We start from the raw sequence: 22,935 nt of genomic DNA on the forward strand, positions 1-22,935 counted from the left end.
GAACCTGAAATGGTTCTACCTGGATTCAAAAAGGGTTCTCTTATGAGGACAGCCGAAGAACACTTTTGGGAGATGCTGCCTGCTGCGAAATCAGTCTGCTGCCTGGTTTGCTATGATTGGTGATTGGTCATTACTACAGCCCTTCTCTGTCTGTCTGCCAGTTCAAATAAACTAAGGCCTGATCTCTCAATACCCTCTTTTATGGTGTTGATATGACACATCTTAACCAGGCCATAAACTATCAAATAAATGTAGTACTTTGATTGTACTTTAGATTGTAGTATGTGCCCCTTTTTACATTGTAAAGAAAGGAAATTCATATGAGCACCACAATGCATACTTCACCCATGCTCTACCAAGGTTTTCCAGCACACAGCTTTGACCTACTACAGTAGCTATGTTGGTATATTGTACATGTACTTCTAGGCAGGTTGCTTAGGATTCAAAACCTTCTCAAACAGCCTAATTCATACTCTTCATAGGGATAATGGACTTTACAGTGTCCTGCTATTAAAATAATATACAGTATATACACACTAGTGTTCAAAAGTTTGGGGTCACTTAGAAATGTCCTTTTTTTCCATGAAAACATACAGTTGCAAAATCAGTTGCAAATCAGTTGCAAATCAGTTGCAAAATGAATAGGAAATATAGTCAAGATGCCGACAAGGTTATAAATAATGATTTTTTTATTGAAATAATAATTGTGTCCTTCAAACTTTGCTTTTGTCAAAGAATCGTCCATTTGCAGCAATTACAGCCTTGCTGTCAAGTTGTCAATTTGTTGAGGTCATCTGAAGAGATTTCACCCCATGCTTCCTGTCGCACTTCCCTCAAGTTGGACTGGCTTGATGGGCACTTCTTACGTACCATACGTCACAACAGCTCAGTAGGGTGACCGTGCTGGCCACTCCATTATAGACAGAATACCAGCTGACTGCTTCTTCCCTAAATAGTTCTTGCAGAGTTTGGAGCTGTGCTTTGAGTCATTTTCCTGTTGTATGAGGAAATTGGCTCCAATTAAGCGCCGTCCACAGGGCATGGCATTGCAAAATGGAGGGATAGCCTTTCTTCTTCAAGATCCCTTTTAGCCTGTACAAATCTCCCACTTTACCATCACCAAAGCACCCCCAGACCATCACATTGCCTCCACCATGCTTGACAGATGGCGTCAGGCACTCCTCCAGAATCTTTTCATTTGTTCTGCATCTCACGAATGTTCTTCTTTGTGATCCTAACACCTCAAACGTAGAATAGTCTGTCCATAACACTTTTTTCCAATCTTCCTGTGCTCATTTTGAGCCTGTAATTGAACCCACGAATGCTGATGCTCCAGATACTCAACTTATGTTATCACAGCTGAAAACTGTTGTCCTGATTAAAGAAGCAATTAAACAGGCCTCCTTTAGACAAGTTGAGTATCTGGAGCATCAGCATTTGTGGGTTCGATTATAGGCTCAAAATAGCCAGAAACAAATAACTTTCTTCTGAATGGGATGCTGGCCTTCTAGGAGGAGTTGCAAAGAAAAAGCCATATCTCAGACTGGCCAATAAAAATAAAAGATTAAGTTGGGCAAAAGAACAGACACTGGACAGAGGAACTCTGCCTCTAGAAGGCCAGCATCCCGGAGTCACCTCTTCACTGTTGACGTTGAGGACTTGTGAGGTGTCTGTTTCTCAAACTAGACACTCTAATGTACTTGTCCTCTTGCTCAGTTGTGCACCGGGGCCTCCCACTCCTCCTTCTATTCTGGTTAGCGCCAGTTTGCGCTGTTCTGTGAGGGGATTAGTACACAGCGTTGTACAAGATCTTCAGTTTCTTGGCAATTTCTCGCATGGAATAGCCTTCATTTCTCAGAACAAGAATAGACTGATGAGTTTCAGAAGAAAGTTATTTGTTTCTGGCCATTTTGAGCCTGTAATCGAACCCACGAATGCTGACGCTCTAGATACTCAACTAGTCTAAAGAAGGCCAGTTTTATTGCTTCTTTAATAAGAACAACCGTTTTCAGCTGTGCTAACACAATTGCAAAATAGTTTTCTAATGATCAATTAGCCTTTTAAAATGATAAACTTGGATTAGCTAACACAACGTGCCATTGGAACACAGGAGTGATGGTTGCTGATAATGAGCCTCTGTAAGCCTATGTAGATATTCCATTAAAAATCCACCGTTTCCAGCTATAATAGTCATTTACCACATTAACAATTACACTGTAGTTCTGATCAATTTGATGTTATTTTAATGGACAAAAAATGTGCTTTTCTTTCAAAACAAGGACATGTCTAAGTGACCCCAAACTTTTGAACGGTAGTGTATGTCAATCCTCCAGTCCGTATTACCTTCAGGAGGAAAATCTTCTTCAGAAAGTCTTCCCCCAGCCCTCCTCTCAGCCCTCCTCTCAGCACCCCCCAGCCCTCCTGTTAACCCTTCTCTCAGCCCTCCTCTCAGCACCCCCCAGCCCTCCTGTTAACCCTTCTCTCAGCCCTCCTCTCAGCACCCCCCAGCCCTCCTGTTAACCCTCCTCTCAGCCCCCTCTCAGCACCCCCCAGCCCTCCTGTTAACCATCCTCTCAGCCCTCCTCTCAGTCCTCCTCTCAGCCCTCCTCTCAGCCCTCCTCCCAGCCCTCCTCTCAGCCCTCCTCTCAGCCCTCCTCCCAGCCCTCCTCTCAGCCCTCCTCTCAGCCCTCCTCTCAGCCCTCCTCCCAGCCCTCCTCTCAGCCCTCCTCTCAGCCCTCCTCTCAGCCCTCCGCTCAGCCATCCTTTCAGCTCCCCCAGTCCTCCTGTTAACCCTTCTCTCAGCCCTCCTCTCAGCCCTCCTCTCAGCGCTCCTCTCAGCTCCCACCAGTCCCCCTCTCAGCCCTTCGCTCAGCCCTCCTCTCAGCCCTCATTTCCGCTCCCCCCAGCCATCCTCTCAGCCCTAAACGTTTTGTGGATACATTTTGGTATATTCTGGGAATTCTGTAATCTGGGGTAGATCATTGCTGAGAGAGCTATGTTTGATTGTGCATTACATGGAGGGAGGTAGCTAGGTCGTTGAGAGGCCTATACTGTTGAGCATGATTAGAGGGTATCTGCAAGATTATTTAACATAAACATATTATTGAGCGTGGGAAAAGTCTTATTAAATGTCCATGTTTTTTCTTCAGCAGACACCCTACTATCAAAGCATAGACTCTTTCAATGCATCACAACAACAGCCTCTGTTTGTAGTCACCAGGACCAGTCTGAAATTAACATTTTAATCACAGAAGGTTGATGGCACCTTAATTGGGGAGAACAGGCTTGTGGTAATGACTGGAGCAGAATCAGTGGAATATATATATATATATATATATATATATATACATACATACATACACACACACATACACACGGAAGCAACACTTTTACACATTATCATGCCGAAACATGAGGTGATGGCAGAGGATGGATGGCACAACAATGGGCCTCAGGTTCTCGTCACAATATCTTATGTCTGCCCATACCATAACCCCACCGCCACCATTGGGCACTCTGTTCACAACGTTGACATCAGCAAACCGCTCGCCCACACGAAGCCATACACGCTGTCTGCCATCTGCCTGGTACAATTGAAACCGGGTTGAATCCGTGAAGAGCAGACTTCTCCAGTGTACCAGTGGCCATCGAAGGTGAGCATTTGCCCACTGAAGTCGATTACAACGCTGAACTGCAGTCAGGTCAAGTCCATGGTGAGGACGACGAGCACACAGATGAGCTTCCTTGAGACGGTTTCTGACGGTTGTGTAAATCCACAGTTTCATCAGCTGCCCGGGTGGCTGGTCACAGACGATCCCGCAGGTGAAGAAGACGGATGTGGAAGTCCTGAGCTGGCGTGGTTACACGTGGTCTGCGGTTGTGAGGCCGGTTGGACGTACTGCCAAATTCTCTAAAATGAAGTTGGAGGCGGCTTTTGGTAGAGAAATTAACATTAAATTATCTGGCAACAACTCTGGTGGACATTCCTGCAGTCAGCATGCCAATTGCACGCTCCCTCAAAAATTGAGACATCTGTGGAATTGTGTTGTGTGACAAAACTGCACATTTTATTGTCCTCAGCACAAGGTGCACCTGTGTAATGATCTTTGATAAGGCCAGAATATCAAATACCAGAATAAATGATCTAATGAATCTGTCTCTTCGCAGCAAAATCTGCAGAGCTGCAATTGTTGTATGCCCCGCCCCATATATATAACATTCTGTTGGTGGCAAGTTTCATAATTAAAATAGAAAAAGTGTTGTTTTAGTGTATCACTTCACACACCATTGTTGCCATGGAATCGGTACATCGAAAGTCTCCCTGTGTTCACTTACCTCCCTGACTTCTCCTGACAGACAATCTGACATCGCTAGTCTCTCGTTCCTCTATCCAGGTCTGGTTTCACTCATGGCTTGCTCCTCTCGGTTTCTAGGGAGACCTCATCAGGGCCTGGCAGGAAGAGGGCGGGCAGCGGGGCGGGCTGATGAGGAGGGTTGGATACATACGGCAGCTTGCCCCTCACACACACTGTCGCCTCTAACCCCCATGCTTGCCGTTGCCTCCCCTGCAACACGGCAGGGCAGACGGCCACTCAGGTTACCATGTCAGCATCTCAGGGTGCCCCTGATTAGCGGTGCTTTGCAACTTCCTGTGTGGCCTGCGGCTCACAAACTGCTCACGGCTTGCAGGCTGGCTGGCTGTTTTTCTGTTTCGTGGCCTGGTTAAAAGAGAGGGTTTAGGTACTACAGCGTGTGCTCTGTCCTGTACCCCCTCCGCCCCCTGCTCACTCCTACCACCACCCCCCCAGGCAGAGTAAACCCACACTGATTTCCTGCTATTACGCCCCATTACAGCAGCTGTCAGTCCAGAGCCAGTTGAGAGACTGACACAAACGATAAATATCTCCTTGTTTTTCTGTCCAGGGCCAGAATGTAAGGAGGAGGCCCTCGGGTCTGGTTTGCTCTGTTCCTCTCAGAACTCACACCAGTCATCAATCTTTTCTATAGCAGGTTGGTTGGTTTCTGGTTCAAACCAGTAAGGTTGAGGGGATTCAATCAACCCACTGTGGATTCACCTGACCAATCAATGGCTACGATCCTCATACACAAACCAACCCCACATTCGGGGATGCTTTTGGTCCCAACCGCAATAGTGTCTTCTGAAAGCTGATTTGGTTCTGGGTGCCGAGATTACAACCACAACAATGACATACCTCACTGGTATTGTACGGCTTTGAACCAAGGCGCATTTCGCAATATAAAATCCTGAATTTCATATTTCTTATAATCCTCCCACTGTAGGGAATAGAAGATGTTTGAGGCTAAATGGGGAACGGGGCCTTATGATGTCATGGGGAACGGGGCCTTATGATGTCATGGGGAACGGGGCCTTATGATGTCATGGGGAACGGGCCTTATGATGTCATGGGTCACGTAGAACATTATTATTGTGTAGCACAATACAGACAATTTCCACGTTGTAAAAAAAAAAAGACACCTCAATGATTGACAGCTGGACTAGAGTAAATAAACAAAGGTCTACATAAGCAGGTTCCTATGGCGCACACGCACACACACACACACACACACACACACACACGGATGTGGATCAGAACCACATACATTTTTTCCCTTAGCGCCTGTTTGAACAGGAGGCCCAGAGACACATAGTGAGTGTGTGTGTGTGTGTGTCTGTATTTGCGTACGAGCACATGTGTGTGGTGTGTGGGTCAGTGTCTGTGGAGTGTGTGTGTGCGTGTCAGTATATGTGCAAGCATGCATGTGTGTGGAGTGTGACAGGAATCACGTTCAGAAACACATTGACCCGGGCTAGGCTGGGGGCTTTAATTGCGGGTGATTATAAACCTCAGACCAGTGGCTCTGTATAAGGTTACCATTAACAAAACACCAGGCAGACCCAACACACCGCTCTGAGCTGCTGAACCCTTACAGCATAAACCTCACCACCCCAGGACACACACACACCCAACAAGGCCTACTCCCTTCACCACCCCAGGACACACACACACCCAACAAGGCCTACTCCCTTCACCACCCCAGGACACACACACCCCCAACAAAGCCTACTCCCTTCACCACCCCAGGACACACACACACCCAACAAGGCCTACTCCCTTCACCACCCCAGGACACACACACACCCAACAAGGCCTACTCCCTTCACCTCTCCATGACACACATACACACTGATATGCCAATGTGTCCACTGACTGTGGCTAAACTGTTCACACACACACTGATATGCCAATGTGTCCACTGACTGTGGCTAAACTGATCCCTAGCCTCAACATTAGTGCCAGGCTCCCTCTCAGGCTTGGAACCATTAAAGCCCTTTCACCATGTCCACAATAATACATTAGCCAGCCAATCACATTCTGCCTCTAGTTATATTACCAACATGCCACCATACTCTGTGTCTGTCTCTCAAATGGAAACCTATTCCCTATACAGTGCACTACTTTTGGCCAGAGCCCTATTCCCAATATAGTGCACTACTTTTGACCAGAGCACTATAGGCCCTGGTCTAAAGTAGTGCACTATATAAGGAATAGTGCACTGGTCTAAAGTAGTGTACTATATAAGGAATAGTGCTCTGGTCTAAAGTAGTGTACTATATAAGGAATAGTGCTCTGGTCTAAAGTAGTGTACTATATAAGCAATAGTGCTCTGGTCTAAAGTAGTGTACTATATAAGGAATAGTGCTCTGGTCTAAAGTAGTGTACTATATAAGGAATAGTGCTCTGGTCTAAAGAAGTGCACTATATGTGTAATATACACTATACATGTAATAGTGTGCCATTTGGGACACAGATCTTGCATCAGTCTCCAGGAAAAATGCCACAAATTATGAAGGAGAAATGCTGGACGTTCTGTGAGTAGTATTGTATTCAGTGTTGGACTCCTATTTCCTACAACAGATGGTTGTTTTTCTTAAAAATATACAACTTTACCAGATAAAGGTAGCAACAACAACAACAAAAATGTATCTGGAAATCTTGTCATTAATCGGAAAAAATATGTAAATGTGCATATTTCAACATATTGGTGATTAATTATTCGATTACAGGCAATGTTATCCTGCAATTATTAGTTTTTTTTATATAGGGCCGTGCTCAGCTGTAAATCAATTATATCTGTGGTTCATATTCTGAACAATAACGAGTGAACCGAACAATATGTAACAATTTTGAGCCATAAGTGATCAACATCAACATGAGTTATTATGGATAAACTCTATGTGATAATCTGAAGAGAACTCTGACCAATCAGCACGGCTTTGAACGTTGCTAGGTTTCTCATGGGCGTGGTTAAAAACAACTTGTAGCATATGTCCAAATAACATTATCTCTATCAAATAAGAAGCTATAGTCAGGTCGTGTTTCACATTGATCCTGCATTATGAGAGATGCATTCAAATATATACTCAGTATTAGTAGTATTTTGTAAACATATTACACATCTATCATATTGAAAATAAAAACAGTGCATTCGGAAAGTGTTCAGACCTCTTGACTTTTTCCATATTTTGTTATGTCACAGCCTTTTTCTAAAATTGATTAAATTGTTCGTTTTTTTCATCAATCTACACACAACACCCCATAATAACAAAGGCAACTATGCGTGGATGGCAACAACAGAGTCACAGCGGTGTAGAAGGGGAGGGGGGCAATGCAAATAGTCTGGGTAACCATTTGATTAGCTGTTCAGGAGTCTTATGGCTTGATGGTAGAAGCTGTTTAGAAGACTCTTGGACCTAGACTTGGCACTCCGGTACCACTTGCCGTGCGGTAGCAGAGAGAACAGTCTGGGGTGGCTGGAGTCTTTGACAATTTTTAGGGCCTTCCTGGATGGCAGGAAGCTTGGCCCCAGTGATGTACTGGGCCGTTCGCACAACCCTTTGTAGTACCTTGCGGTCAGAGGCTGAGCAGTTACCATACCAGGCAGTGATGCAACCAGTCAGGATGCTCTCGATGGTGCAGTTGTAGAACCTTTTGAGGATCTGAGGACCCATGCCAAATCTTTTCAGTCTCCTGAGGGGGAATAGGTTTTGTTGAGCCCTCTTCACGACTGTCTTGGTGTGCTTGGACCATGTAAGTTTGTTGGTGATGTGCACACCAAGGAACTTGAAGCTCTCAATCTGAGCCACTACAGCCCCATCGATGTGCCTTTTACTGAGGAGTGGCTTCTGTCTGGACACTCTACCATAAAAGGCCTGATTGGTGGAGTGCTGCAGAGATGGTTCTCCTTCTGAAAGGTTCTCCCATGTCTACAGTGGAACTCTGGAGCTCTGTCAGAGTGACAATTGGGTTGTTGGTCACCTCCCTGACCAAGGCCCTTCTCCCCCGATTGCTCAGTTTGGCCGGGCGACCAGCTCTAGGAAGAGTCTTGGTGGTTTCAAACGTCTTCCATTGAAGAATGATAGAGGCCACTGTGTTCTTGGGGACCTTCAATGCTGCAGACATGTTTTTGGTGCCCTTCAGCAGATCTGTGCCTCGACACAGTCCTGTCTCAGAGCTCTACGGACAATTCCTTCGACCTCATAGCTTAGTTTTTGCTCTTACATGCACTGTCAACTGTGGGACCTTATATAGACAGGTGTGTGCCTTTCCAAATCGTATCCAATTAATTGAATTTACCACAGGTGGACTCCAATCAAGTTGTAGAAACACCTCAAGGATGATCAATGGAAACAGGATGCACCGGAGCTCAATTTTGATTGTCAAAGCAAAGGGTCTGAATACTTATGTAAATAAGGTATCTGTTTTTTATTTTTAAATACATTTTCTAAAATGTCTAAAAGCCTGTTTTTGCTTTGTCATTATGGGGTATTGTGTGTAGATTGATGAGGAAAATGTTTTGTTTCATCCATTGTAGAATAAGACTGTAATGTAACAAAATGTGGAAAAAGACAAGGGGTCAGAATACTTCCTGAAACCGCTGTATGCTCATGTTTACAAACCCTGGATGTATTCTTCATGATGTTAATCTGTTTAGAAATTACAGTAACACATTCTCGGTTGACATTGACTTATGTTAGTTCTGTAGTTTAAGGCTCGATGTTGATTTGATAGCTGCTCTACATGCCTGCATGCTGTGGCACAACACAGGTCTTGTTGGTGTTCAGTTCTCAATAGTTACACTGTGCTACAGCCAGACTCTGTGAAGGGTGATGATGAAACATCTTGTGAAGCGTCACTTCACATTATTAGCCTAACACTGAAAATAAACCTTGACAGCTTCCATTCATGCCCTGTGTTGAGTACTCTGTAATCATACATACAACATGAGACTTGACTTCTTAGCTTTAGCCAAAGAGTGTTATTCTCACGCTGCAGTGCATGCATGCATGCATGTATGTATGTATGTATGTATGTGTGTATGTGTGTATGTGTGTATGTATGCATGTATGTATGTGTGTATGTATGCATGTATGTATGTATGTATGTATGTATGTATGTATGTATGTATGTATGTATGCATGTATGCGTGTATGTGTGTATGTATGTATGTGTGTATGTATGTGTGTATGTATGCATGTATGTATGTATGCGTGTATGTGTGTATGTATGCATGTAGGTATGTGTGTATGTATGCATGCGTGTATGTGTGTATGTATGCATGTATGTATGTATGCGTGTATGTGTGTATGTATGCATGTATGTATGTATGTATGTATGTATATATGTGTGTGTGTATGTATGTGTGTATGTATGCGTGTATTTACAGACCTTTGTAAATATTGTGTAAAATGTGTTATATGAATGAAGCTGGTAAAATGTAGCATATCATAAAAAAATATAACAGCATTTAAAGCAATGAAAACAATGATGTTTTTACATATTGTATGTGTGTCAATGAATGTGGTAAAATATGAAACTGAACAAATAGCATTCAAAGCAATGATGAATGGTGCTATTGTGTGTAGAAACTGTAGAAAGGGTGTATGACAGCATGCTATAAGACAGTGGTTCCCCATCTTTTTCAGTTACAGTACCACCAACTGAATTTTGATCTGCCCATTGTACCCCTGAAGTACCCCCCTCATGTGCATTTTACCAGTAGGCCTAAGTACCGCCTGTGGATAGACCAAGTACCCCCAGGGGTCCTAGTACCCATGGTTGGGAACCACTGCCATAAGAAAATAGACAAATACATGGTAGTCTTCCAGGTAGCAGCAGTTAGAATCATTATAATTTACTGTGAATATTTTCTTGTCGTTTGTTACAATTAGACAATCTCTCAAAATCATTGATTTGTCTGGATTTCTAATTGGTCATAACTCATACATGTTCTGAGTATTATGTTAATCTATTTACTGGCCTTTATTGGCCCAAAGACACCTAAGAGGTTAGATAACAATCGAATAACAAATAGTATCCCATATTACAATCAGATGAATCAGTTGATCTCACTTTCTTTTTTAAATCAAAAGACTAGCTGAGCTGACGATCCATTCAAAACAATAACAAATTGTTCTTGACTTGCCTAGTTAAATAAAGGTTCCTATCAAAAATATTAAAAAATAATAATATATTGGCGTACAATCACTTGATTTAAAACGTGTAAACCTATACAAATTAAGTCCGTGGTTTAATAATAGTGTCTTACCATCATTATTATTGATGATGAGGCATCGGTGTTGTTGATAGGTCTATTACTTCAAAATAATATTAGGCATTTTGCAATTGTTTTGTTGTTGTTGTTGTTTTATAAATTGTATGATTTAATACATTTTAAATTCAAAACTGTATGGTAAAGAAGTAGTCTGCATTGATCGTATTTTCATCTTGAGAATGCATGTAGGCCTCTATATCCCAGCAATGTATAATTCCTTCAAAACACATCTCACTGCACCCTGCATATTTAAATCCTAAATAATCAGAATCAAAATGATTTTGTAACACCTCAATATTTAGGCCAACGGTGTAGCCTCAACGATGGTCCTCGTAAAACTTAACCACAGTTAACTCCAACCCCTATCGTGCTCAAGCTTTGTATACCCTTTTAAAACATTGACCCATTAAATGAGACAACCCGCAGCTCACTATTGCATCGCCACACGCAAAGGAGTCAGATTTTCATTTGGCAGGCAGCCGCAAACCTCAATAATATTTTGAAAGCAAAGTAAAAAACTTACCCTACCTGAAATAATCCATTTTACAGAAGATCTCTTTGTTTTTGATGTAACAGCTGTTGTGTTGACGCAACGACGTCCGGCAGACAGAACACTCCAGACACCTCACGTGCCAGATCAAGTTATTCACCTGCAAAACAAAACAGTGATAAAAAAAAACCCGCTGAAATAATTATAACAATAGTAATAATAACAATAACACATTCATATTCTGTTGGTATCTATCCGGTATCCAAACTATCCGTTTCATAATATTTCTCAAATATTATGCCATGGATTTGTATTCAAATTAATGAATCGAATTGTAGCCAATAATAACACAATAAATAACAGTAAAATAACATATATTCATTTAGGCTATTCTCCCGTTTGCAATGAATTAATTTTGTTCCCATAAAAAACATCCATATCTTATTTGGTATTTTGGTGGTGCTACAAAATTAGTATGACATTTCTGATGTTTCCCTCTGTCCGGTAACCTTTAATTCGATATTTGATTACACATATCATAGTTCAATTGGCCATTTGACTTCAGCTAGATTGTGCACACACAGGCTACATGCAGACTATGCAAAATTGTTGACTATTGTTTGATTTTACTATTGCCGTTAAAGTTAAAATAATTCCTAAACCGTATATTCTGTAGAAGGATAATTCAGATGTTATAAACAATACAATATATTATAATTGTGTTTTTTTCCCGATGTTTGTCACCGAACTAAGTTAAGTTAAATATCAGTTAAATATTAGCATTATGTTATTCAAAAATGATTCTATACTTCGTTCTCCGTGTAAGAAAATGGGTCTAGAATAGATGATTTAACAGACAAACAAATTACAGCGAGTTTTGGTGGAGAGTGGACCATTTGGTCTGTTTACCTTTATGATCAGCTATAGGCTAATATTACGACAAAAATCACATGCATCAAATATCATTTTGCTTGAGGTTTTCTGAGTATTTTTAAAAAAAAGAGAAGCAAGCAGACATGTTCATATAATTGAAAGATAAATAGCCTTGAAAATAACCTATTTCAAGATTATTATGGTTGATGCATTTCATCCCGTCGATTCCTGATATGATAATTTCCACATGCCTCGTTTCCATATATAGACAAATTGAGACAGATAGCGGACTAAATGATCTTCGTAGTTTAGTGACACACTTTCTGCATCTCTGCAAAACACACCCAAACAGTTGTTTTTACTTGGAAGCACGCGAGTGCACGCAAGGCTGGGAGGTCTTGATGTGAAATTGAAAGACAGAAAAAACAACGATTTATGATACTGGCCCATATATCTATGGCTACTGTCCTGTCCTATGTTTAGAATATAATTGTATGTCCAAACTGGTTCTTCAGGAACCCAAAATGATATTTGCTTTTCATATTTTGGAGTATGCTTTAAAAAAATATTCATATTAATATTTAAACATTTCCTACGGAAGATAATGTAGCCAACATGGATGTAGACTATCGCTTGTGTCAAATCCATCAAACATATTTGAAAGTTGTGAGAAAAAAAAACGAGAAAAAAAAAAACGAAAAAAGGGTTTTTAGATGTTTACATTTGCACACACTCTTGCATAGGCAAAAACATGCGCACTCCCACCTTGAGAAGGTATCTGTCCAGGATCTCCAAACCGCAGCTCGCGCACACGTTCTTCCGGGTGGACAGCACCGAGGAGGCGGTGGAGGTAGGCGAGCAGATAGATGGAGTAGAGGGGGGACTCGGGGAGGAGCGCGTGTTCGATCGGTGGGATTCCCCATTCTCCATGTTCGATCGGTGGGATTCCCCGTCAGAGTGAGACTGCACGATAAACAAGACAACAATAAGGACATGGATAGGTTGTAAACACATCTGGGCCATCATATTTAAAATATTCCAGCCTACAGGGTGCCTTCATGACCCGAGACATGCTTAGCCTAAGCATCTTGAGGGTCACATATCAGGGTCACCAAAAACTGACATAGGCCACATGCTTTATGGTTTAGATAATACTTTACAGGCAATTGGACAATTAGCAATAACATGACAATTTACGCATGGCAATAAAACACTTAGCTTCAGATGCCATAATAATAACAGCATTGCAGAAATTGAAAATAAGGAATAACTTCTTACCATGACGTGTTCGGCTTCCACACAGCGCGAGGCACCCGGTGCACTCTGCTGCATTCCTGGAGAAATGACCTACAAGACAAGGTTTAACAGCAAGAAATCGAAGTCAACTCGCGGCTAAAGTTCCTTCCATCTCCAGCCATGAAATCATTGAGAGACATTGCAGCCCGGCAGCTATATAAAGCGTCCAGACAATAATCCCGATTTCAACTGTGGTAGGCTATTTTGGGCCCTGCAACAAAAGCCCCAGTTTTAATGAATCTATTTCACTTAACCCATGCCTCTTAAAGTAATCGTATTTTCCTCACAATCCAGAGAAACGAGAAAAAAAACGACCTGCAATTACAAATAGCTTGAAATGCTCATGATAAGAGGGACTCCGAAGTGTCAATTTCAACTGTCAATCAGAAAAGGCAACGGGCCACCCAAATAATTGCAAATTTGATTTGTAATGGCAGTAATTAAAATCGAATTCTTCTCTGGCGAATTGGCATGTTGAAGAGGGTGGACTGCAAATCACACTATTCATAATAGACGCGCGTGCCTATTCCGTGCCTATTCCTGACTCCACTTTAAGACACAAAAAACCGTTTCAGTTAAGAAAGCAACATGATGACAGCAGACAGAAGATTAGCAGTAAGATCCCAGTGTAGTCTATACAATATCAACGAACAATGTGTAATACTTTTTATTGCGCATATATATTTACACACAGAATATCATTGTATAGCCTAGTTTTCGTCACATTACCTGTTTTGCGGGAATTCCTTCGGATAAAAACTGATCTCCCTCTGGTAGAGGGGCCAAGACCTCATTTTTCCAATACATGAAAGCACTTGGTATTCTGATATAGCTTAACGTAGGTTGAGTTCGCTTCCCAAACTCAGCGCTTTGAACTGATTTCTCTTTCATGCAAAAAAGTTGAGCGTCAATGGTATCATCCGTGCCATAGATCTTCGGGGTTAATACACTTCTATGTTGCACCCACAGCGTGTTTTCCTTCTACACAACGATCGACGCAACGGCCTCCCAGCACACACGCGATATAAAGCATAAGACGTTGTTCTAGCCCACCTATATGAAGGAGCTCTTGGGTGTTGCGGACGGACCGGCAAGTGGAGATTGCTCTTCAGAACGCGTTATTTAGAACACTTAGTAAAATTATTCCTTCCTCTTTGTTTTTACTCCGTTAGGGATGGACTTGCTGTCTACAGGAAGTGGATGGGTTGGCAGGTTTGCGCCAGATCGGCAAGAACGCGAGACAACTAGAGCAAGGCAGGGTACCGTCTCTCCAAGCGCAACTCATCTGAAGTGAAAGTTTAGTTGCGCCCCTTGTTTGGAGGGGGAGGGTAAACTTGTTGTATCATGCAAAGGTATAGGCTATACGGCTCATGTACACGAACTTTCTGATAGAGCACTGCTATGATGGAGCTTTTTTTCCTCAATTGTCAATTTTTGTTAGTAAGAAATAACCAATTTAAAAATGAAAGTAAGTCTGACACTGGATAATGTTGATTCAGGCTTTTTTATTTAGGGTTAGTTGAAAAAACTATGTAGGTGTTGATTTGTATTATTTCGACCTATTATGTTAGAATTTCACAATATATAAGTAATCTTATATATAATATATATATATATATATATAGTTAGGCTATATATACTTTGTAGTATTTTACAAAGTTGACATCAAATCACACCCAAACATAAACAATATGAATGAAATACATGTATGACCCTTGATCACAAGATCAAGTAATCCATATGTCTGTCTGGAGATTATTTAATTAAATATTTGTTGTAAACTTATTTAAAAGTGGATAGTCTTGAGAAACATAGCACTTCATCGAATCATTGTTTTTCATTTTGCTAAATTAAAAACACAATTATGCACCGTAAATAGTTAAGGTTTAATTATTCATGTTATACATTTATTATATTGCATTCTTGGAGTTTGTGAGACTAAATAGACATAAGATTTCAAACGAGACATACATTTATTATTAAATTAGTTGCTTTTTTGATTATTATTGTTATCATAGGGGTTCATTTACTATCGCTGATTAGAAAAAGATTAAACTAAACGTACATGTTTGATTCTGCAAGAGGATCTATTGCAAATTTGACACAAAATAAATAGACATGACATCTCATTCTCACTCCAAATATATAGGCTTTTTAATCCAATAATCTAATAATATATCGAGGGCGAATCTGTAGATGCTTTGTTTAGCTATGAAAAAGACAACTTAAATGGAACACAGCCCTGCAGCATCAAGCAGCAACTAGCCTTATAGTTAATGTATACATGCTTGAAATGATCGATAATCAGGACAATATACAGACCAAGGTTGACCAGTTTGAGACCAGCGCGCATCTGGAATATTGGCGGTACATCTGCCACTGTCATGGACCGCAATGAAGGCGTTCAAAATGAGCACCAAGAGTTTAAGATGTTACCAAAGCTGTTTCGATCATCAGGGTTTAGCTATAATTTCACTGTACATTTGTTTTGTATTTTTTAAAAGCAAAGCCTAATAACTGATCCAGTCTGGTAATTCAGTACGTTTGAATGAAATGATCTCACAGGTCTTGATCGCTAAATGAATCATGTCCGTTTCTTACCATTCAGGCGTCAGGCAGAGTTATCACGCGCCATTCACATGAGCATCAAACAGACACCTACATTTCAGCTGCCTGCAACACATTTAAATGAAAGTGCAGTGAGGCAGCACAAAAATGGGATATCAAGTGACTCGTTTCGTGATTGAAGAAAATCAAATTCGCGTTTTTTGACGAGACTATACTGAGGACTGGTATTACATTAAAACCTCATTGAGGACAGAGCTACTGTGCACAACATTGACGAGGAGTGGTATTCCATTAAAACCTCATTGAGGACAGAGCTACTGTGCACAACATTGACGAGGAGTGGTATTCCATTAAAACCTCATTGGAGGACAGAGCTACTGTGCACAACATTGACGAGGAGTGGTATTCCATTAAAACCTCATTGGAGGACAGAGCTACTGTGCACAACATTGATGAGGAGTGGTAAATAGCGATGGAAATCTCATACTCTAGTAGTACCAGATTCTTCTAACCATTTGGCAGATCTACAAATTATGGGATGAATAAAACAGCCCTGTAAACACTTCTAAAAAACAACAAGTAGGCTTCAATAGAGAAACATATGGGCATAACATTGAAATCAAAAGGAGAACAAACAAAACAAAACAATATATATAATACAATTTAAAAAATACTATTTAATGAAGGAACCATGCATGAGTTGAGTGACAATGTAGTTTCTTGGTTTACTGGGTGTCATAGCATGAATAAAAATAGTTCCAATTGTACAAAGTTGCCATCAAATCACACTCAAACAAACATGAATTAAATACATGTTCATGACTTTTGATCACAAGAAACACAGAAAAGGTGACAACTACTCAGTTTTCAAAAGACACAATTTTATGCCATGTCTTCCCTTTTGTGACTACAGACCAACATAACATGCTGAATAAGGGACTCAGACTGAGCATGTATAGGAAACATTATATGATCCACTAAATCAGGGCCCATATTCACCAAGCATCTCAGAGTAGGAGTGCTGATCTAGGCTTCCCTTCTACATCATAATCATAATGAATAAGAGAAGGGACCTGATCCTAGATCAGCACTCCTTCTCTGAGACGCTTTGTGACGACGTGCCCTGGAAAATTGGTAATTATTAAAGCTAATAATGTCAAACTCCCAACACTAAACAGCAAAGAGAGAAATTAAACATTACAATGACAAAAATAAACAACAGTAAGATAAATTGAAGGTGTGATATTGTACACATCATAAAATATATAGCCGTTAGAAAAACAACTCAAATAAAAAATCCCTCCTCTCCCAAGTAAGAATACACACTAGCTCAAAATAAAGCAGACAGTGTGAGGCTTTCACCTGTCAAATGGCTTGTCGTGCTGTCTGTCCAAACCTGAAGCCATACAGTACAGAGGTTTTGGTTTGGTGGCCTGACCTCTCCCACTGTAGCCTGGTCCCAGATCTGTTTGTGCTCTTGCCAACTGCAGTCATTACCAAGCCAAACATGATAGTCCAAACAGACTAGTGGAAGTAGCCTGAGTGCCAAAGTGGAATAATAACTTAACAGTTAGACAATATTCACACTTCCAGTAACTTGCCCACAATTCCAGTAACTTGCCCACACTTCCAGTAACTTGACCACAATTCCAGTAACTTGACCACAATTCCAGTAACTTGACCACACTTCCAGTAACTTGACCACACTTCCAGTAACTTGACCACACTTCCAGTAACTTGACCACACTTCCAGTAACTTGACCACACTTCCAGTAACTTGACCACACTTCCAGTAACTTGACCACACTTCCAGCAACTTGACCACAATTCCAGTAACTTGACCACAATTCCAGTAACTTGACTAAAATTCTAGTAACTTTACCAAAATTACCAGATTTTCCACAAATTCTGGTTGGAGGATTCTGGATTTCCTGCTTATTCCCTTCTGATACTGGGAATCTTCAAACTGGGATTTCTGCAAAACCTGGACATTTTGGGAAAGTTACCGGAATTGTTCGAGCCTAGGTGTTGGATGGTCTGTCTCCATCTCATTTGTGTCATCTCCTGAACTTGAGGAAGGGTCTGCTGTAGGGCTGTAGGTGTTTCTCTGGGGGCTTGTTGTACATGTAGGTTGAGTGGCCCTGGTACTCCTCTCCATCTGGGTTCTCCATCATCTGAAGCTTGGCCTCAATCGCATGGATCGTCGCACTTGTACTTTGTACAGGAGAGAGGGGAAGAGAGAGAGTGACTGAGAAGGAGAGAGCGACAGAGAAGGAGAGAGCGACTGTGAGAAGGAGAGAGCGACTGTGAGAAGGAGAGAGCGACTGTGAGAAGGAGAGAGCAACTGTGAGAAGGAGAGAGCGACTGTGAGAAGGAGAGAGCGACTGTGAGAAGGAGAGAGCGACTGTGAGAAGGAGAGAGCGACTGTGAGAAGGAAAGAGCGACTGTGAGAAGGAGAGAGAGCGACTGTGAGAAGGAGAGAGCGACTGTGAGAAGGAGAGAGCGACTGTGAGAAGGAGAGAGCTGTAGAGGGAGAGAGCTGTAGAGGGAGAGAGCTATAGAGGGAGAGAGCTATAGAGGGAGGGAGAGAGTGACTGAGAAGGAGAGCGTTATATAGAGAGGGAGAGAGTGACTGTGAGAAGGAGAGAGCGACTGTGAGAAGGAGAGAGCGACTGTGAAAGAGAGAGCGACTGTGAGAAGGAGAGAGCAACTGTGAGAAGGAGAGAGTGACTGAGAAGGAGAGAGCGACTGTGAGAAGGAGAGAGCGACTGTGAGAAGGAGAGAGCTACTGTGAGAAGGAGAGAGCTGTAGAGGGAGAGAGCTATAGAGGGAGAGAGCTATAGAGGGAGAGAGCTATAGAGGGAGAGAGTGACTGAGAAGGAGAGAGTGACAGAGAAGGAGAGAGCGACTGTGAGAAGGAGAGAGCTGTAGAGGGAGAGAGCTATAGAGGGAGGGAGAGAGTGACTGAGAAGGAGAGCGTTATATAGAGAGGGAGAGAGTGACTGAGAAGGAGAGAGTGACTATGAGGAGAAAGTTAGAGACAAGGAGAGTATATACACCGTATAATATGACATTTGTAATGTCTTTATTGTTTTGAAACTTCTGTATGGGTAATGTTTACTGTTAATTTTTATTGTTTATTTCACTTTATATATTCACTTTATATATTATCTACCTCACTTGCTTTGGCAATGTTTACACATGTTTCCCATGCCAATAAAGCCCTTGAATTGAATTGAATTGAGTGACTGAGAAGGAGAGAGTTAGAGAGAGGGAGAGAGTTAGAGAGGGGGAGAGAGTTAAAGAGAGGGAGAGAGTGACAGAAGGAGAGAGTTAGAGAGAGGGAGAGAGTGACAGAAGGAGATATATATATGATCTACCTCACTTGCTTTGGCAATGTTAACACATGTTTCCCATGCCAATAAAGCCCTTGAATTGAATTGAATGACTGAGAAGGAGAGAGTTAGAGAGAGGGAGAGAGTTAGAGAGGGGGAGAGAGTTAAAGAGAGGGAGAGAGTTAGAGAGAGGGAGAGAGTGACTGAAAAGGAGAGCGCTATAGAGAGAGGGAGAGAGTGACTGAGAAGGAGAGCGCTATAGAGAGAGGGAGAGAGTGACTGAGAAGGAGAGCGCTATAGAGAGAGGGAGAGAGTGACTGAGAAGGAGAGCGCTATAGAGAGAGGGAGAGAGTGCCTGTGAGAAGGAGAGCATTATAGAGAGAGGGAGAGAGTGACTGAGAAGGAGAGCGCTATAGAGAGAGGGAGCGAGTGACTGAGAAGGAGAGCGCTATAGAGAGAGGGAGAGAGTGACTGAGAAGGAGAGTGCTATAGAGAGAGGGAGAGAGTGACTGAGAAGGAGAGCGCTATAGAGAGAGGGAGAGAGTGACTGAGAAGGAGAGCGCTACAGAGAGAGGGAGAGAGTGACTGTGAGAAGGAGAGCGCTACAGAGAGAGGGAGAGAGTGACTGTGAGAAGGAGAGCGCTATAGAGAGAGGGAGAGAGTGACTGTGAGGAGAGCGCTATAGAGAGAGGGAGAGAGTGACTGTGAGGAGAGCGCTATAGAGAGAGGGAGAGAGTGACTGTGAGAAGGAGAGCGTTATAGAGAGAGGGAGAGAGTGACTGTGAGAAGGAGAGCGTTATAGAGAGAGGGAGAGAGTGACTGTGAGAAGGAGAGCGTTATAGAGAGAGGGAGAGTGACTGAGAAGGAAAGCGTTATAGAGAGAGGGAGAGAGTGACTGTGAGGAGAGTGAGTAAGTGGGGAAGCAAACTAGAGAGAGTGTGGGGGGGGAGGGGAAAAAGGAAACTACGTGTTTATCTTTCATCACTTCCTCCACACTGACAGGTCTATGGTTGGTAAGTGTGTTTTTGAAGTTTACAGTAAAATACATTCCTAAGGACTCCTAAAGTCCATCTTAGACATGGTTGTTTCAGTAATAACACTAATAGTATGAATTAGAGCTAAGAGGCCATTTGTTTTTATAACGGCTCCTTTCAAAAGGGACTTCCTTGTCAAGCAATTAAAATACTAAACCGAAATGTTCATCATTTGTAAAATGATGTTTTTTTTGTATTTTACCTCCATTTTCTCCACAATTTGGTGATTTTCAATTGCGATCCAATTGCGATCTTGTTTCATCACTCCCCAACGGGCTTGGGAGAGGCGAAGGTCGAGTCATACGCGTCCCCCGAAACATGCCCCGCAAACTATGCCTCTTAACACCCGCCCGCCCGCTTAACCCGGAAGCCAGCCGCACCAATGTGTTGGAGAAAATACAGTCCAACTGACGACCAAAGTCAGCCTGCAGGCCCCCGGCCCGCAACAAGGAGTCGCTCGGCCAAACCCCCGCGGCCAAACCCTCCCCTAACGATGCTGGGCCAATTGTGCGCCGCCCTATGGGACTCCCGGTTGTGGCACTGCCTGGGATTGAACCAGGTTCTGTAGTGATGCCTCAAGCACGGCGATGCAGTGTCTTAGACTGCTGCGCCACTAACATGAAATTTGACTTTTAGATGTTAATCATGGGTTAGTCTCATACACACCCTAATGAGGTCTATCATACCGTAATTCATAAGCTTCTAAAACATGTATACTGTAGGAAAGGAGGGTGTGTGAAGCATGAAGGGAGAGAGTCGGAGAAAGAGGATGAGGGGCAAAGAGACAGAGATTGGACAGACCTAAGACTGGTTGGTAAGTCTAGCTCTGCACTGCACTGCACTGCACGATGGCACTAGGCTGGCAGGACCATTCTTATCCCCTCGGAAACCCTCAAACCTCTGGAAGAGAGAGACAGAGAGAGAGAGAGACAGAGAGAGAGAGACAGAGAGACAGAGAGACAGAGAGAGAGACAGAGAAACAGAGACAGACAGAAACAGAGAGACAGAAACAGAGAGAGACAGAAACAGAGAGAGACAGAAACAGAGAGAGACAGAAACAGAAACAGAGGGACAGAGACAGAAACAGAAACAGAGAGAGAGACAGAAACAGAAACAGAGAGAGAAACAGAAACAGAGAGAGAGACAGAGACAGAGAGACAGAGAGACAGAGACAGAGAGACAGAGACAGAGAGACAGAGACAGAGAGACAGAGACACAGAAACAGAGAGACAGAAACAGAGAGAGAAACAGAGAGAGAAACAGAGAGACAGAAACAGAGAGACAGAAACAGAGAGACAGAAACAGAGACAGACAGACAGAGAGAGAGAGAGACAGAGAGAGAGAGAGACAGAGAGAGACAGAGAGAGAGAGACAGAGACAAAGAAATAGAGAGAGAGAGAGAAACAAAGAGAGAGATGGACAAAAACAAAAGCTAGGACACCTGTGAGACTTGTGATTAAAGTGATGAAATAATTATGAGATATGAGGAGAGGTTTTAGAGAATGAACTGCAACTTCCTCCCACATGACATAGCTGCTGAACAGAGCAGAGCCTGAACTGGTAACCACAGAGATAGGGAGCAGAGCTTCGGGGTGGGCTAGCTTACTGTCGCACCATGGTTGGACCAGGTAACCAGAGCGGAGCCCGTTTAGCTCAGTCGCACCATGGAGCAGGCAGGTAGCGTGTCACTGTTTGTCTGGTGCTGTTTTTGGTCAAATCCAAAGGCATTGTGGGGAAGCTGAACGGCACAGCAATAGAACTGTGTATTAATTCCTCTCAAAACCATCCCTCAACTTCACCCACGTGACTGATGCAATGTGAGCCTGTGGAGAGAAGAACCACAACACACACTTCAGTATACCAGAAATGACTCATGTCAGACTTACCAGGTTCAGTAATCAGTTCATGTCCTGGTTTCAAAAAGCACAAGTTAGCTTTCTGATCCAGTATGGATGGATGGATGAATGGATGGATGGATGGATGGATAAATGAATGAAAACCTTTATTCCTCAACGTAACATAGAAATAAGTATTACATTGAAAGTAAACACACCCATAATTGTTTCTCACGCCAGACTACCGAACACACTAGTCATAATAGACAATGGACACACATTTATATGACCATGACCCTCAAATACTCCCTTCTATTTGGCAAGTCCTTATATTAGAATGTATCCTATATGCTCCGGATAGACAAGGGCCACAGGTCTATTTTCTGCATGTGTGATCTGTCTCATATTTCTATCTTCAGATGATTTAGATTAGTTTCTCTTCCCTCCATTATCTGTAAGTACACAGGTTCAGAGGTCAGGCTCAGAGATGAGGCAATCAGTCTCTGAAGTGACGGAAATATAAAATGATCCCTCGGTTAAAGACAAAGCTGAAGGGGATCTCCAGTACATGGCCTTGGTCAAGGTGACTTGACAAGACAAAGAGAGATCATGACAATCACAAGGAACAGCAATTGCATACAAATCAATAGACTGTATCCTTGAATCAATAGACTATATCGTTGAATCAATAGACTATATCGTTGAAGGACCATTACTTGACCATCATGTTAGAAAAGTTCTACTCAGAATGGCTCTCTGAGTCAGACATGGTATATTGATGGTATATGGATGGTGTATAGATGGCATATGGATGGTGTATAGATGGCATATGGATGGTGTATAGATGGCATATGGATGGTGTATAGATG

At 42.4% G+C, this 22,935-nt stretch overlaps 2 protein-coding genes across 16 annotated transcripts in view; both read right to left on the reverse strand.

Moving 5' to 3' along the window:
• The window catches only part of LOC110536992 (LIM/homeobox protein Lhx6), a 24,363-nt gene extending 7,997 nt beyond the window's left edge, over positions 1-16,366 (reverse strand). For 4 of the 6 annotated variants that reach the window (XR_005034879.1, XR_005034878.1, XM_036936962.1 and 1 more), the window contains exons 1-4: positions 14,024-16,366; positions 13,277-13,345; positions 12,764-12,961; positions 11,164-11,285 (exon numbers count right to left, since the gene is read on the reverse strand). Coding sequence is in view for 4 of the 6 variants with exons in the window: in XM_036936962.1 (XP_036792857.1) it covers positions 11,164-11,285; positions 12,764-12,961; positions 13,277-13,345; positions 14,024-14,185 (551 nt within the window). In the remaining 2 variants the exon portion in view is untranslated. The other 2 variants (XM_036936961.1, XM_036936964.1) reach the window with 2 other exon arrangements.
• Positions 16,367-16,519: 153 nt separating this feature from the next.
• LOC118937626 (probable RNA-binding protein 18) overlaps positions 16,520-22,935 on the reverse strand; it is a 30,162-nt gene continuing 23,746 nt past the window's right edge. For 2 of the 10 annotated variants that reach the window (XM_036936971.1, XM_036936966.1), the window contains exons 5-7: positions 22,594-22,653; positions 21,838-21,932; positions 16,520-18,076 (exon numbers count right to left, since the gene is read on the reverse strand). In XM_036936971.1, coding sequence (XP_036792866.1) covers positions 21,880-21,932; positions 22,594-22,653 — 113 coding nt within the window. In that variant the 3' untranslated portion in view covers positions 16,520-18,076; positions 21,838-21,879. Of the gene's footprint in view, positions 18,077-19,985; positions 21,132-21,837; positions 21,933-22,593; positions 22,654-22,935 lie in introns of those variants that run through there. The other 8 variants (XM_036936972.1, XM_036936973.1, XR_005034881.1 and 5 more) reach the window with 7 other exon arrangements.

This window comes from Oncorhynchus mykiss, chromosome 12 (genome assembly GCF_013265735.2).
Source record: "Oncorhynchus mykiss isolate Arlee chromosome 12, USDA_OmykA_1.1, whole genome shotgun sequence".
Taxonomy (NCBI): Eukaryota; Metazoa; Chordata; class Actinopteri; order Salmoniformes; family Salmonidae; genus Oncorhynchus; species Oncorhynchus mykiss.